The sequence below is a fragment of the Eulemur rufifrons genome, chromosome 27 (genome assembly GCF_041146395.1).
Source record: "Eulemur rufifrons isolate Redbay chromosome 27, OSU_ERuf_1, whole genome shotgun sequence".
Taxonomy (NCBI): Eukaryota; Metazoa; Chordata; class Mammalia; order Primates; family Lemuridae; genus Eulemur; species Eulemur rufifrons.
This window is the reverse complement of record NC_091009.1, coordinates 34,319,081-34,335,358: the sequence shown is the minus strand read 5'-3', so window position 1 is coordinate 34,335,358 and position 16,278 is coordinate 34,319,081. Positions and strand designations below refer to the sequence as shown.

Sequence of the window (16,278 nt, the reverse complement as noted above, 5' to 3'; positions counted from 1 at the left end):
AACACTGTTACACTGCTGGTGGGACTGTCAATTAGTACAACCTCTGTGGAAAAGAATTTGGACATACCTCAAAGAGCTAAAAATAGAAATACCATTTGATCCAGCAATGGCACTCTTAGGCATCTACCCAAAGGAATGGACTCAGTGAGAGTTGTAGTGGGGGAAGGGGCATGCCTCAAATCATGGTTTGGGTGTGGCAAAGTCATAACATGTAACCAAAATGTTTGTACATCCATGATACCCTGAAATAAAAATAAATAAATAAATAAAACCCTGCTCTTTCAGAATCACTGACTCTGTACCTTCTAAGCAGCCACTGGGTTTTCACAGCTAATCTCATCGCTGTACCTTCCCAGTGCTCTTTCTTCCCTATTATACTCTGACAGGTCAAAAATTATTTTGAAGAAAACTTTATCCATAGGAAAACCAGGATCAGATCACTATAATTTTATACTACATAAATATAGACAGAATCAAAGATTACAAATGATATTGTATTATTCTCGCCTCATTTATTTTTTTAAAAAAATTTATTTCCGAATAGTATGGGGGTAGAAACGTTTTGGATACATAAATTGCTTTTGTACCATTTGAGTCAAAGTGTGCCCATCCCCCAGAGAGTGGCCATTGTACCCATTAGGTGTGAGTTTACCTATCCCTTCCTCCGCCCCTCACCTGCTTGATTTCTGATGAATGTTATTTCCATATGTGCACAAAAGTGTTGATTGATTAGTTCCAATTTAATGGTGAGTACATGTGGTGGTGTTTTTCCATTCTTGTGATACTTAGAAGAACGGTCTCTGTTTCCATCCAGGTTAATACAAGAGCTATTAGTTCACCATTTTTTATGGCTGAGTAGTATTCCATGGTATACATATATCACATTTTATGAATCCACTCATGTATTGATGGGCACTTGGGTTGTTTCCACATCTTTGCAATTGTGAATTGTGCTGCTATAAACATTCGAGTGCAGGTGTCTTTTTTATAGAATGTCTTTTTTTCTTTGGGTAAATACCCAGTAGTGGGATTGCTGGATCAAATGGTAGTTCTACTTTTAGTTCTTTGAGGTATCTCCATATTGCTTTCCACAGGAGTTGTACTAATTTTCAGTCCCACCAGCAGTGTATGAGTGTTCCTATCTCTCCACATTCATGCCAACATTTATTGTTTTGGGACTTTTTGATAAAAACCATTCTCTCTAGAGTTAAGTGGTATCTCATTGTGGTTTTGACTTGCATTTCCCTGATGATTCAAGATGTTGAGCATTTTTTCACGTTTGTTGGCCATTAGTCTATTTTCATGTGAAAAATTTCTGTTTATGTCTTTTGCCCACTTTTTAATGGGGTTGTTTGATTTTTTTTCTTGTTGATTTGCTTGAGTTCTTTATAGATTCTAGTTATCAGCCCTTTATCAGATGGATAGCGTGCAAGTATTTTCTCCCATTCTGTAGGTTGTCTATTTGTTCTAATGATTGTTTCCTTGGCTATGCAGAAGCTTTTTAACTTAATGAGGTCCCATTTATTTATTTTTGTTTTTGCTGTGATTGTTTTGGGGCATCTTCTTCATAAATTCTTTCCCTAGGCCAATGTCTATAAGAGTTTTTCCAATATTTCCTTCTAGAATTCTTGTTTCATGCCTTAGGTTTAAGTCTGTTATCCATTGTGAGTTGATTTTTGTGAGTGAGAGATGTGGATCCTGTTTAACTCTTCTACATGTCGCTATCCAATTTTCCCAGCACACTTATTGAATAGGGATTCTTTTCCTCAGTGTACATTTTGTCTGCTTTGGCAAAGATCAGATGGCATATGAGGATGGTTTTATATCTGGGTTCTCTGGTTTGATCCATTGGTCTGTTTGAAGCAATACAATATAATAGTTTGAAGCTCAGGTTTTGGAGTAAGCCTGCATTTCAAAATTCTACCACTCAATATTTATGTGTTTTTAAAAAAATATCTCTTTACTCCCATTTCTTCCCTTACAAAACAGAAGCATATCATATGCATCATGGGATTGGTGGGAGAAATAAGAAAGACACACACTTGAAACCCTTAGAAGAGATCCCAGGATCCTGTAGACACTGAATAAGTAATAGTTCTTAAGAATTTAGTCTCTCCTTGGTCATCACCTGTCAAAGTTTTTTCAGACATATTTTAGTCCAAACTTCAATCATTACTGCTGACCTTATTACACATAACCAAATAGGTTAAGATTTTTCTGAGCCTGGATTTTCTAATTTGCTACTCTCTTCACCTCTGAAATATCTCTTTTATTACAGGCTAGTCTTCCCTTTTTAGGTTATGCACTTGACCTAGTAAAAGGAATCAAAATTTAATGATCTAAATCCTCTGGCAATGGTTTCACATTTTTGCACATACCCCAAGGAACTTATATTTAAGTATAGCAGCTTATATTCGAAGGACAGGCATGACGGGATACTATCATTAGATAAATTCAACTTTGGATGGGTTGGATAAGCAGACCTGAGACATTGAGCATACTCTGGAAAGAATCTCTAAGATGGAGATGGGAGATGTAGATAAGAACTGAACATAAACCACACACTGGAAGCTTTTGGCTGACACTATCTTTGGTTATGTAGAAAGCCTAAAATGTCTACAAAATATCAGAATTATGGAGAACAGGAATATGGCATAAGACTGGAGAAGGGGAAACCCATAGTTATCCGTTGGTTACTATGATGTTTTTAACTTTTGTTTTGGTGGTGATTCATGGAACTTATTATATTACTGAATGTAGCTAATTAATACAACAAAAAATAAGAGTACTGTGCATGAAACAATAATTAGTCTGTTATGAACTAAGGATTATGATTATTCTAAGTCCATGCACCAGAGGGCCTACTGGCCCTGAAAGAAAGGCAGATGGGGTGGGGGATGGGGAAAGAGAAAGAGAGAGAGAGAGAGAGAAATTTAATAAATCTAAGACAGAAAGAAAGAAAGAAAGGAAGGAAGGAAGGAAGGAAGGAAGAAAGGAAGGAAGGAAGGAAGGACATACAGAGAAGAAAAGAAAAAAGGAGGGCAAAGCTACATATGATGTTAATTTTGTTTGAAATGGAGTTTCTGGACATTCAGGATGGTATTGAGATTAAAACTGCATATAAACACACATTATCTCATCACTCTGTTATTTTTGGGTTTTCAGGTATCAAATGATAGGTGAGATTAATTTCCGTGAATGTGGAACAGATGGATGGACCAATGATATTCCTATATGTGAAGGTAGATGTAAACTTGATTTACGTGTATATTGAAATACCTAAAATATCTAAGACTTTTCAAAATGTCTTACATTAAAATATCCTTAAAGTCTCTAATTAAATATTTCTTTTTTTTTTTTTTTTTGAGACAGAGTCTCACTCTGTTGCCCAGGCTAGAGTGAGTGCCGTGGCGTCAGCCTAGCTCATAGCAACCTCAAACTCCTGAGCTCAAGCGATCCTCCTGTCTCAGCCTCCCGAGTAGCTGGGACTGCAGGCATGCACCACCATGCCCGGCTAATTTTTTCTATATATATTTTTAGCTGTCCATATAATTTCTTTCTATTTTTAGTAGAGGTGGGGTCTCGCTCTTGCTCAGGCTGGTCTCGAACTCCTGAGCTCAAACGATCCGCCCACCTCGGCCTCCCAGAGTGCTAGGATTACAGGCGTGAGCCACCGCGCCCGGCCTAAATATTTCTTATTCAAATTATTTTTTTGTTTTTTAGCATGTTGCAGAATGGGAATCTAGACTTTTAATTACTACCTTGTTTGTTATTTCAATAGCCAAATATGAATATAGACTGTTTTCATACAATAATCAAAGTGTTAGACATTGGGAAATGTAAAACTCATTTTTCTTTCCTTTTGTATTCTAATGACTAGAAATGCATATCAGTATTACTAGCTTAATGAAAATCAGAATTTCAGGTTTATCAGTGAAGAAGCACTCATCCAATAACCACCCAAATGCAGGGATCTCTGGTAGCAGCTGTGATAGAGAACACGATTGAGACATCTCTTCCTCATTCCTCACCAAGGGAGGTTGTCCTGTGGTCTTAGCTTTACTGAAAAGAGACATGAAGTAAGGGAGAGCTCTGATATTTTTTAGTGGTCCATAAAGCAAACAGTGAGAATGAGAAAATGTAGATCCTGTCTCCACATTTTGAGCTAATAATCCAAATCTCTAATCATCATGGAAATAAAGGAAATCAATCAAAATAGTATTTCCTAGTTCCATGGTGAGTATTAAGTGGAGAGAGAGAGAGAGAGATGTGATAATCATTCAAAAATTCTGTCAACTAAAGAGAATGGAAGATTTTTCATCTATGGAAATGAAAAGAAGGAGATTAATGTTCTAGGGAACATCTACAACAAAATCACTGGGGATGCTTGTTAGAAAAACAAAATTTTTGGTTATAAAAGAGATCTACTGAATCAGTATCTTTGACGTGATAGGGCAGGGAGATAGCCCAAGAATTTTCATTTTAACAAGCATCTGGGGTCATTCTATCGAAAAATAAAATTTGAATACCACAATCTGAGAAATTAGAATATACTAAGTAAAATCAAAAGAAGTACTCAAATTATTTTGAACACTGATGTCAAAGAGGATAGAAAATTAAGGACAATTTCTCTATTGAAGTAAATATTGTCATAAAGATTGCTTTTACATCTTTTAGGAATGTAGTGTTATATCATTCTGGGACATAAATGGAAATTTTGCATTTCAGTATCCCAAGCTTCACATTTTTTAATTACTGAAGAAACACTTATTTGTTATTACAAAAATACAAACTAGTATTTAAAGTAGTAATTTTCTTTGTCCACTCCCACAGAAAAGAATCAGAGGTAAACATACTGTTTTTTTTTTGTTGTTGTTGTTGTTTCTTAGCAGTATTTACCTCTTGCCAACAGGTATGTCAAATGCTTCTAAAAACCATTTAAATAATTTCTTCCAATTTTATCTTCCTGATGATTTTATACATATACACATATTTTTCATGATAAAGCTTTTAAATTCTATTGGAAAAAGTTGCATTTATTTTTTTCAGTTGTTAAGTGTCTGCCAATGACAGACCCAGAGAATGGAAGAGTTGTCAGTGGTGCAGCAGATCCAGACCGGGAATACTCCTTTGGACAAGTGGTACATTTCGAGTGTAATTCAGGCTTCAAGATTGATGGACATAAAGAAATACATTGTTCAGAAAATGGTATTTGGAGTGAAGAAAAACCAAAATGTGTGGGTAAGACACACTTACTGTTTGAATATTTTTAATTTTTCTCATGAAAAATGCATTTTAAAACATTGTCCCTTTTAAAAAATGTAAATAATACTACTAATAGCTAATGCTTATTTAGCACTTGCTATCTCTCTGTAATTGATCTAAGTTCTTTGTGTGTGTAATCTCATTTTACCTTTAAAACAACTCTATGATTTATTTAGTCTTATCACTTCTATTTTATAATTGAAGAAACTGGTGCAAAAAGGTTAAATCATGTACCCTAGATTACCGTGGCATAAAAGTTAATATTTAAACTTAGGTTGTCTGACATTGAAGTCCATGCTCTAACTATAATTACAGTGTGATTGTCTCTTAGGCTGAAGTAGAATGCTAAGTATTTCTGCTGCAAGTTGTAATACTGACTTCTGGAATAGACATTTGTTTTTAATTTTGAAACCCAGAGATTCATTGTTTATTTCCACTGATGCATCATGATGACATTCTGCTTTTGAATAACACTCCTAGGAAGTGGCCTTGTTTTATATTTGTACTGCAAATTTACTACAAATGTTGCTGAACTGAATTGATTGCACAAAATAAATCTTTGCCTCTTAAAAATAGTTTTATAGTAAACTATAAGCCAACATTTCTTTAGTCATAATATTACTGACCTGTGCATTAAGACCAATAAATCAATGATTTTGGCTTTGTAAGAAACATACTCTGTTTAACAGCACCATACTTCATTTTACTAGTACTTGTTTGGCAGAAATTTCTGCCATATTTATTTTTTAATATTATCTAAAATCTTCAAATTGTTTACACTTTTTCAGTCTAGTCTACCATATAGTCAGATGCAGAGAGAAGCATTTCTCTTCGTAGGAACCCTTTTTAAAAGTATTATTTCAAAATATTAAGGGAGTACAAATGTTTTTGTTACATGGATACCTTGTATAATGCTTAAGTCAGGGCTTTTGGTGTGCCTGTCACCAGAAGAATGTTCATTGTACCCAACAGGTAAATTTTTATCTCTTAAGCCCCCCACCCTCCCCATGTCTTGGTTTCCAATATCTTTTAACTCTCTTTGTGTCCATGTGTACCCATTGTTTAGCTCCCACTTATTAGTGAGAACGTGTGGTGTTTGGTTTTCTATTTCTGAGAAACTTCACTTAGGATAATGGTCTCCAGTTCCATCCAAGTTGCTGCAAAAGACACTATTTCATTCTTTTTTATGACTGAGTAGTACTCCACATTATATATATAACATGTTTTTTATCCACTCTTGAATTGATGGGCACTTAGGTTGATTCCACATCATTGCAATTGTGAATTCTGCTGTGATAAAAATTCTAGTGCAGGTGCCTTTTTGATAAGATGACTTCTTTTTTGGGAGAGAGATACCCAGCAGTGGGACTGCTAGTCTACATTTATTTCTTTGAGGAATCTCCATACTATTTTCCGTAGAGGTTGTGCTCATTTGCAGTCCCACCAACAGTGCATAAGCGTTTGTTTCTGTTTGAATCCATGCTAGTATCTATTGTTTTTTGACTTTGTAATAATAGCCATTTTGGTAAGGGTAAAGGGGTATCTCATTGTAGTATTAATTTTCATTTTCCTGATGATTAGTGATGATAAGCATTTTTTATATGTTTGTTGACACTTTGTCTATCTTCTTTTGAAAAACTTCTGTTCATGTCTTTTGCCCACTTTCTGATGGGTTGGTTTTTTTCTTGCTGATTTGTTGAGTTCTTTGTAGATTCTGGATATAACCATTTGTCAGATGTATAGTTTGCAAATATTTTCTCACATTCTGTAGGTTATCTATTCACTCTATTGATTATTTCCTTTGCTGTGCATAAACTTTTTAATTTAATTAAGTCCCATTTATTGATTTTTGTAGTTGCTGAATTTGCCTCTGGGGTCCTAGTCAAAAATTCTTTGCGTAGGCCAGTGTCTACAAGAGTTGTTCCCATGTTTTCTTCAAGAAGTTTTATGGTTTAATGCCTTACATATAAGTCTTTTATCCATCGTGCACTAATTTTTGTATATGGCAAGAGATAAGGGTTCTTTTTCATTCTTCTGTGTGTGGCTGTCCATTTTCCCAGCATCAATTATTGAATAGCGCTTCCTTTCTCCAGTGTATATTGTTATCTGCTTTGTTGGAGATCAGTTGGTCATAGTTATATGGTTTTATTTCTGGGTTCTTTAATCTGTTCCATTTGTCTATGTCTCTACTTTTATGTCAGTACCATGCTGCAAAATTGAAAACATTCCACTTAAGACCTGTAACACAACAAATGTTTCCACTGTCACTGCTTCTATTCAACATAGTATTAGAAGTCCTAGTCAGAGCAATCAGGCAAGAGAAAGAAATAAAGGGCATCCAAATTGGGAAGGAAGAGGTTAAACTATTCCTGTTTGCTACAATATGATCTTGTATCTAGAAAACCCTAAAGACTTCACCAGAAGACTCCTAGAATTGATAAATAAATTCAGCAAAGTCTCAGGTTATAAAATCAATGTACACAAATCAGTAGCATTTGTAAATATTAATAACAGTCAAACTGAGAGTCAAATCAAAGACTCAATACCACTCACCATAGCTACAAAGAAAATAAAATATGTAGGAATATACTTGACCAAGGAGGTGAAAGATCTCTACAAGGAGAACTACAAAATGCTGATGAAAGAAATTGTAGATGACACAAACAAATGGAAAAACATCCCTTGCAGAATCAACATTATTAGAATGTTCATATTGCCTAAAGTGATTTACAGATTTATCACATTCCCCATGAAAATACCAATGTTATATATTTCACAGATCTAGAAAAAATAATCCTATGATTCATTTGGAACAAAAATAGAGGCCTGAGTAGCAAAGCAATCTAAAGCAAAAAGAACAAATCTAGAGGCATCACATGGCCTGACCTCAAATTATACTACAAGGAACTCTTTCTAACACTAGTTATTTGTGTTAAAAACTAATATTTTTATTGAGCATAGCAAATACTGTATACTTTAGAGGTTCATGGATAGAGTTCTCATTCTTATAACTTGATTTTTGTGGTTAGTGAAACTTCTTGGAATGACTGATGCCTTAGATAAGTCTTAAAGAAAGAATAAAATTTCTTTTATTTGAAAATGAGAGCACGTGCATACCAGTCAGAGGAAGTTCATGGAGAGGAAGTGGAAAGACAGTGAGGCTTCAGTGAGCAGTAAAGTCCATTGATCCTCGTTTATTGTTCATAGGGGCCGTATGTAGGATGCAAGTAGAGCATAAGTCAGTGATGTATTGAAGAGAGGCCAGTGCTAGGTGCTGGGCTGCTACATGCACTGTGCTGAAGAACGTGGCTTTTATTCACAATAATTTGGGAATCAATGAAGTATTTCAAGTGGAGCAATTATGTGAACGATCACTAAGTTATACACATGGAGAATGGATTAGAAAAGTGGGAGAACAGGATTCGGGGAACCAGTTACCATTGATCGCCACAGTCCCACAGAAAATTGTTTGAGAGAAGTTGTGTCAAAGATGATGGCCATTTTTTTTTTTTTCAGAAATCCTGGATGGATGGTGAAGACACAAAAGCAGAAGGTCGCTTACTTTTCAGAGATGTAATGGCAATGAGTTAAATGAATTTCTTTGAAAAAGTGTTCTGTTGAGGATCACTGTTTCATTAATCACTAGAAAATGTATTATTTTTACAGGTCACTCAGTGAAAATACTTATCACAATAAACCTATATCTCTATTCAATTGCATATATACATTTGATGAATTTTACTGGCTGCCAGTTATTTCAAAAGGACTAATTTATCCTCAAACTAAATAAGATTAGAAACATAATTTTAATCAGAATTTTAAATTCCTTCAAAAATAAGCATTACTAATAACAGACAAATTGTTTATCAAGCAATCAAGTCAAAACAGAACTTTGGTTAGCTGATTTATCTATGGAAACAAAATTTCCCCTTTTTATATAATTATATTTTGATCACAGTCCATTAATTTGTAAAAACATTTTGGAATTTAATCCCTCTATTTAGAAATTTCCTGCAAATTACCAGAAGTTAGAAATGGATATCCATTATCTGGGAAGAATATTTATAAGGAGAATGAACGATTTCAATATAAATGTAACCGAGGTTTTGAATACAGTGAAAAAGGAGATGCTGTATGCACTAAATCTGGATGGAGTCCAGATCCTTCATGTGAAGGTAATGTTATATTTATTTTCTGTCTCTTTTGTTATAAATTTTATCAATTATTTTAATTAATATAATTCTTTTAATTAAGCAATTTATTTTTTCTGAAAACTAGTGTACTAATTTTCATAGGAATCAGCTTTTAAAAAGATCATATATCATAGAATTCTATGTGTGTAAGGTCCTTTCTGAGATCAATTGGTATGATCCTCTCACTCTGAAGATAGACATAAGCAGGGTCAGCAAGTTTAAATAGCTTATTAAGTAGTTGGTTCATGGTCAAAAATATGTTTATAGTAGAGCCAGGACTATGGCTATCTAATTCCTAGTAATATACAATTCTCAAACAATTAGATTGCTCCTCCAATGCCCAGAACTTACTTAAATTATATTACTATTTTAAAAATATTTTAAAATAAATTATAATAATACCACCAGATGAGAAGACCCTCAATTGACAATGGAATTAGGTGAAAGAAAATGGAGATTTTCATGAACAAGCCTAGTACGAATCAACAGTGGCTGTGGGAGGAAACCTAAGCCTCGGGTTCATTATGGAAGGATGTTGGACCAAGCCAAAGAGTTGATCCCAACTGTGGTTTTTGCCCACCAAAAAATATGTCTAGAATAGCGTGTTCTACTTAGTCTACCTCATTTAAAAAGGGATGGTTTCAAAATATCATGGCCTGGAAGAGAGAATATAGATAGTTATAGAGTTTAAGAAATTATATTAATATCATAAGAAGAATATCAAGAAGATAACAGCTATAGTGTGCTAATAACCATTTTGAGATATTTGCAAACGTTCTGGAAGGGAATGAGTTAGCCTTTGATGAGGGCGGCTGTATTATGGGAAAGGAGAAACAATGTTGTCATACGTGGTCTAGTAACCTTATAAAACTATGACTTTTTACAGATACTGCCATACTGTTCAGGGGAAGAAGAGTTGAATTTTTAAGAGTCTTCTGAACTTTAAATCCTATGACTTGTAATTACGTGTATAAACCTTGTTTTAGTGATCCTCTTTTATAAAAAGTAGAATTAATTTTGGGCTGACTTAAGCCCACAAGTAGCTCCTTGGAAAACATACCTTTCTTTACAATGGAGTGATGTCTACTTTTAGGCACTGTTAAGAAAATATAATTTAGAAAAATATTAATGAACTCAAGAAATGATAACTCACATTAGATTCGTGTTTGGCTGATGGTGTGTGGAGTCCAGCTGTTTGTCTTCATGACGTTCCTGGCTCCAAAGCAAAGGCAGTGCCTGCCCCAGTGCTCTGGCATCAGTCTACACCTTGTGTCTTACTTTCAGACGCCCTTTCAAATACACAGTTAATTCATGTGTCCAATCATCAAAATGTAACTTATAAACCACTGGTTTTATATCAGGTCCTTGTCCTGTATTGAGGGTAAACATCACAACAAATCATCCTTCCAGCTTCCAGTGAATTCAAAATAAGACTTTGGGAATTCAGCTTTATTTGGACGTGTGACTCAGTACAGTATGATTGCCTCATTGAAGATATCTGATTATTTCATTTCTTTTTCTTGGTCATTTAGCTACCTACTTAGACTCTTGCTTAGCACATATTTGTTTTCACAGGAAGAAATCTCTCTGTTTTTCCCAGATGTGTTGCCACATTCCTATGCTTGCTTCTTTTGAACACTTGATTCATTTTTATATATACACACACGCACACACAAATATACATATATATATATAAATCTAATGTAAGACATGTACATATTTGGGACTTTATTTGGGGGCGTACTGTCAAAACTTTTATCTATGTATCCAATAGGGAAAGTGTCTCTCAACAAGTCACTTACAGAAACAATTAAACATATCTAGACCTGACAATTAAAAGCTACCTTTGATTCAAATCCATCCACTCCATCTACAAACCAGATTTTCTATCGATTCACAACATAGAGTGCTAACCTTAAATCAGGATTCTTACTTCAAATGACCAATGATTGTTTGTAATACTAGGAAAATATGGATAGTCCCAAATATTGTTTTGGATAAAGGTACCTGCTCTGGCAATGTTTTTATGGCACCATTTATTTTTTAAAAGTTTATGAGGGCAGAAAATTAAGCTTTATTAAGAGATTTATGTCTACTATTTGAGAGTAGAAATATATAACCAATAATTAACACTTGATAGAAATTTGTGTCTGAATGAATAAGCAAGTGATGAGAAGAAAGGAATGTGGGGGAATTTTTAGGCTTCTGTCATGGGATTCTTGCATCACAAATTAAAGTATTGAACACAGTAGGAAAAATATGTATTGAAAAAAGGATGATGATTTAGTTTGTCATATAATAAATTGGATATGCCTTTAAATTCTACTCATAGTCTTGTTGAGTATGAAGCTGCAGTCGTGTATGTGGATTTGGATCTCACCAAAAAAGTTATTAGCATAATGGGAGTAGCTTTATATCATGGAAGTATCTTTTTTTTTATTTCAGCATATTATGGGAGTACAAAAGTTTAGGTTACGTATATTGCCCTTCCCCCCAACCCCGAGTCAGAGCTTCAAGCATGTCCATCCCCCAGATGGTGTGCATCACACTCATTATGTGTGTATACACCCATCCCCTTCCCCTCCCATCTGCCCGACTCCCGATTAATGTTATTCCTAAATGTGCACTTAGGTGTTGATCAGTGAAACCAATTTCATGGTGAGTACATGTGGTGCTTATTTTTCCATTATTGGGATACTTGACTTAGTATAACAGGTTCCAGCTCAATCCAGGAAAATACAGGAGGTGCTAGATCACCATTGTTTCTTATAACTGAGTAGTACTCCATGGTATACATATACCACATTTTATTAATCCACTCATGTATTGATGGGCACTCAGGTTGTTTCCACATTTTTGCAGTTGTGAATTGTGCTGCTATAAACATTCGAGTGCAAATGTCTTTTTTATAGAATGTCTCTTGTTCTTTTGGGTAAATGCCCAGTAATGGGATTGCTGGATCAAATGGTAGGTCTACTTGTATCTGGATACCTTGTTTAAGGTATCCATATTGCTTTCCACAGAGGTTGAAACTAGTTTGCAGTCTCACCAGAGGTGTATGAGTGTTCCTATCTCTCTTCATCCACGCCAACATTTATTGTTTTGGGACTTTTTGATAAAGGCCATTCTCACTGGAGATAAGTGATATCTCATTGTGGTTTTGATTTACATTTCCCTGATGATTAGAGATGTTGAGCATTTTTTCATGTTTGTTGGCCATTCTCCTGTCTTCTTTTGAAAAGTTTCTGTTCATGTTCTTTGCCCACTTTTTGATAGGGTTGTTTGATTTTTTCTTGCTGATTTTCCTGAGTTCTAAATAGATTCTAGTTATCAGCCCTTTATCGGATGTGTAGCCTGCGAATATTTTCTCCATGAAAGTACCTTGAATCACACAAAGAATGTGAAAAGGCAAACATCAAAATCAAGGACAAATATTCATGTAAAATCAACTGTAAGGCATAGATACTCATCATACAACACCTATAGGGGCTTAAAGGAAGAAGTTTCTGAGGAGATGATAAACATCAATGTGAATATCTAGGGCAGAATCATTCAAGACACAAGAAATGGCAAGTGCAAATTGTGGGAATAAGCTTGGCATGTGTGAAGGACAGACAGAAGGTCAGAGGGGTAGTAGTATAGAGAGAAAGTAGAAGATGGAATCTGAGACATAAGCAGAGCCTAAAAATTAAGTAGAGTAGAAAAGAAACTAGAAACAAATATAAAATAAAATAATAAATTAGAAAATAGGGCCGGGCGTGGTGGCTCACGCCTGTAATCCTAGCACTCTGGGAGGCCGAGGTGGGCGGATCGTTTGAGCTCAGGAGTTCGAGACCAGCCTGAGCAAGAGCGAGACCTCATCTCTACTAAAAATAGAAAGAAATTATATGGACAGCTAAAAATATATATAGAAAAAATTAGCCGGGCATGGTGGCGCATGCCTGTAGTCCCAGCTACTCGGGAGGCTGAGGCAGGAGGATCGCTTGAACTCAGGAGTTTGAGGTTGCTGTGAGCTAGGCTGACACCACGGCACTCACTCTAGCCTGGGCAACAGAGTGAGACTCTGTCTCAAAAAAAAAAAAAAAAAAAAAAAAAAGAAAATAGGCCGGGCGCGGTGGCTCACGCCTGTAATCCTAGCACTCTGGGAGGCCGAGGTGGGCGGATCGTTTGAGCTCAGGAGTTCGAGACTAGCCTGAGCAAGAGCGAGACCCCATCTCTACTAAAAATAGAAAGAAATTATATGGACAGCTAAAAATATATATAGAAAAAAATTAGCCGGGCATGGTGGCACATGCCTGTAGTCCCAGCTACTCGGGAGGCTGAGGCAGTAGGATTGCTTAAGCCCAGGAGTTTGAGGTTGCTGTGAGCTAGGCTGACGCCACGGCACTCACTCTAGCCCGGGCAACAAAGCAAGACTCTGTCTCAAAAAAAAAAAAAAAAAAGAAAGAAAATAGAAGTATTGTTTAGAAAAAGACAATGAGAAGCAGGAAAACATAAAAATACAAGGCACTGGAGAATTTCCAGAAGTCATGTAGTATGTAGAATACAAAGCATTTCTGGATTTGGAAATTGGAGCATGTTGGTGACTTTTATTGGAGAAGTGGCAGCACAATGGTGTCAGAAATGAGACAGTTGGTTGAAGAATAAATGGGAGGTAGGAAAGTGGAGATAGCAATGGTAAAATGGTATTTTAAGGATTTTGGTTGTGAAGGGGAGAAGAAATGTATTAGTAGCTAAACTTGAACGAAGGGTTGAGAGGAGTTTAAAATTGGAGAAGCGTACATATCCACTTAAGACAGAGTGGTTGATAAGGTAAGAGAGAGGACAGGAATAAACAATAGCTCAAGATCCATGGGAAAATGAAAGATTTGAAGCTAGCTGAATTTGAAAGAACATCTTGCCATCAAAGACTGAAGAAAAAGAAACGACAAGTCAGAATAGATACAGCTAATGATGAAGGAATGTTAGAAATCAATGTAGGGAACTCACTACTAGTAGTCTAATTGTTTTGTGCAAATGCAAGATTTATCTGTTGATTAAGGAGAAATTGGGTTAGGTGGCTTGAAAAAAATGAAGAGACTGTGGGTCACTTACCATGGACAATTGAATAGGAAGTAAATTAGAGGCATAGAAATGGATTTCAGGCAATGCTGAATATTCACCACAGCTTTTTAGTGCAAAATACAATATGGCACCAATATAGATGATTATATGACTTTTCTACAATACTAAAAATGCATCATATTTTATTAGAAAAGCAATTTTGGAGATTGATCCATTATTGAGATATAGCAGAGTTGATGGAGAGGAATGAGAAGGAGCTTTATTAATTAGGACAGGCTCAGTCAAAGGATAGCAAACTAGGGGTTGCATGTCAAATACAGCCTGCCTCCTTTTTGGAAACACGGTTTTATTGAAACACAGCCAGTCCTATCCCTTTATGTATTGTTATGGCTACTTTTGTGCTATTAATATAATGGCATAGTTGTGACAGAGACCTTCCTTCTATCTGGCCGTTTACAGAAAATGTTTTCCAAACCCCGTACTAGGTTATACTATTACAGTAAGAAAAATGTATTCAAATATCTCAATATCTTAATAAACCAAAGTTTCTTTCCTATTCATGCTCACTTCCAATGTAGGTCAGAAAGGACTCTGCGCGTTGTATTAATAGTAGGAATCAGGTGAGAGAGGCATCATCTTTCTATGTCCTTCTTTAATCACTGCACCTATGGGAAAGATAACATAAAAATTCACACAATGCTTTTAAAACTTCCTCCCTAAAGTGAAAGATATCACTTCCACTTTTATTACATTGCTCTATGCAATCATATGGCCACAATCACTTCAAAGCGAAAGGGACATGTAATCCTGTCAATTGTCTGGAAGGAAGAGACCACGAACATTCGCCAACAGTCCTCGCGAAAACAACAGAAACCAAGGAAGTGGAAGAAAGTGGAAGGAGCAGTTGAAGTTATATCCGATCAGGTCATTGCCAGATATGGAATGTCATGAGATAGGGGATGACTTCATAGAAAGAGGAATTAAGAGCCCAGGAGGCACAAATACTTCAGATGAGAAATACAGTGAAGAGAAACATGAGTGATACAGCAGGAATGGTCTGATGTGTTCATTTTAATGCTATTTTATACTGTACTAGGGACAAATCAATAGTATCCACTTTTTAATTTCCATATACTTGATTAATCTTAATGCATACTGATTTCTACATGATCTACATATCATTTTTTGTTTCAGAAGTAACATGCAATACTCCTTATATTCCAAATGGTGACTTCTCACCTAAGAGAATTAAATACAGAACTGGAGATGAAATCAGTTACAGGTGTAAAAATGGTTTTTATCCTGCAAACCAGGGAAATACAGCAAAATGCACAAGTAGTGGCTGGGTACCTGCTCCAAGATGTAGCTGTAAGTTCCATTCACATCTTGACTCACTTCTTAATTCTGAAATTACTTTGTCTTAAACACGTAAAAAAATAGGGGCATAATAAAACCAAATATCTGTCTTATTGTATGTATAAAGTAGAGCCTTGAGAAGCATTCTTTACTTTTCAAAGTAACCAATTTTAAATAGTGCAAAAACAGTTTTGCAAACTAAAACCTCATTTTTCTTACTCTAAATTAAATTGATGCGTATGTATGTTTATGAATGTCTATTTCGCTAATTAAAGTTTTTCCAGTATCTGAAATCAAACACTGGGTAAAACTAGTGCCATTTAACACATAGTACATTAACTATTTTTTGCATTGTAAGAAATTTTCCTGAAAACATACTTGCTTAAAACTGCAAACCTTT

The 16,278-nt window shown here is 35.4% G+C and overlaps 1 protein-coding gene across 1 annotated transcript in view; it reads left to right on the top strand.

Annotated features, from left to right (window-relative positions):
• LOC138375782 (complement factor H-like) overlaps window positions 1-16,278 on the top strand; it is a 66,030-nt gene that overhangs the window by 16,172 nt on the left and 33,580 nt on the right. Inside the window, exons 4-7 of the mRNA XM_069459613.1 lie at window positions 3,166-3,242; window positions 5,050-5,241; window positions 9,270-9,440; window positions 15,717-15,890. Of these exons, the coding sequence (XP_069315714.1) occupies window positions 3,166-3,242; window positions 5,050-5,241; window positions 9,270-9,440; window positions 15,717-15,890 (614 nt within the window). The remainder of the gene's footprint in view (window positions 1-3,165; window positions 3,243-5,049; window positions 5,242-9,269; window positions 9,441-15,716; window positions 15,891-16,278) is intronic.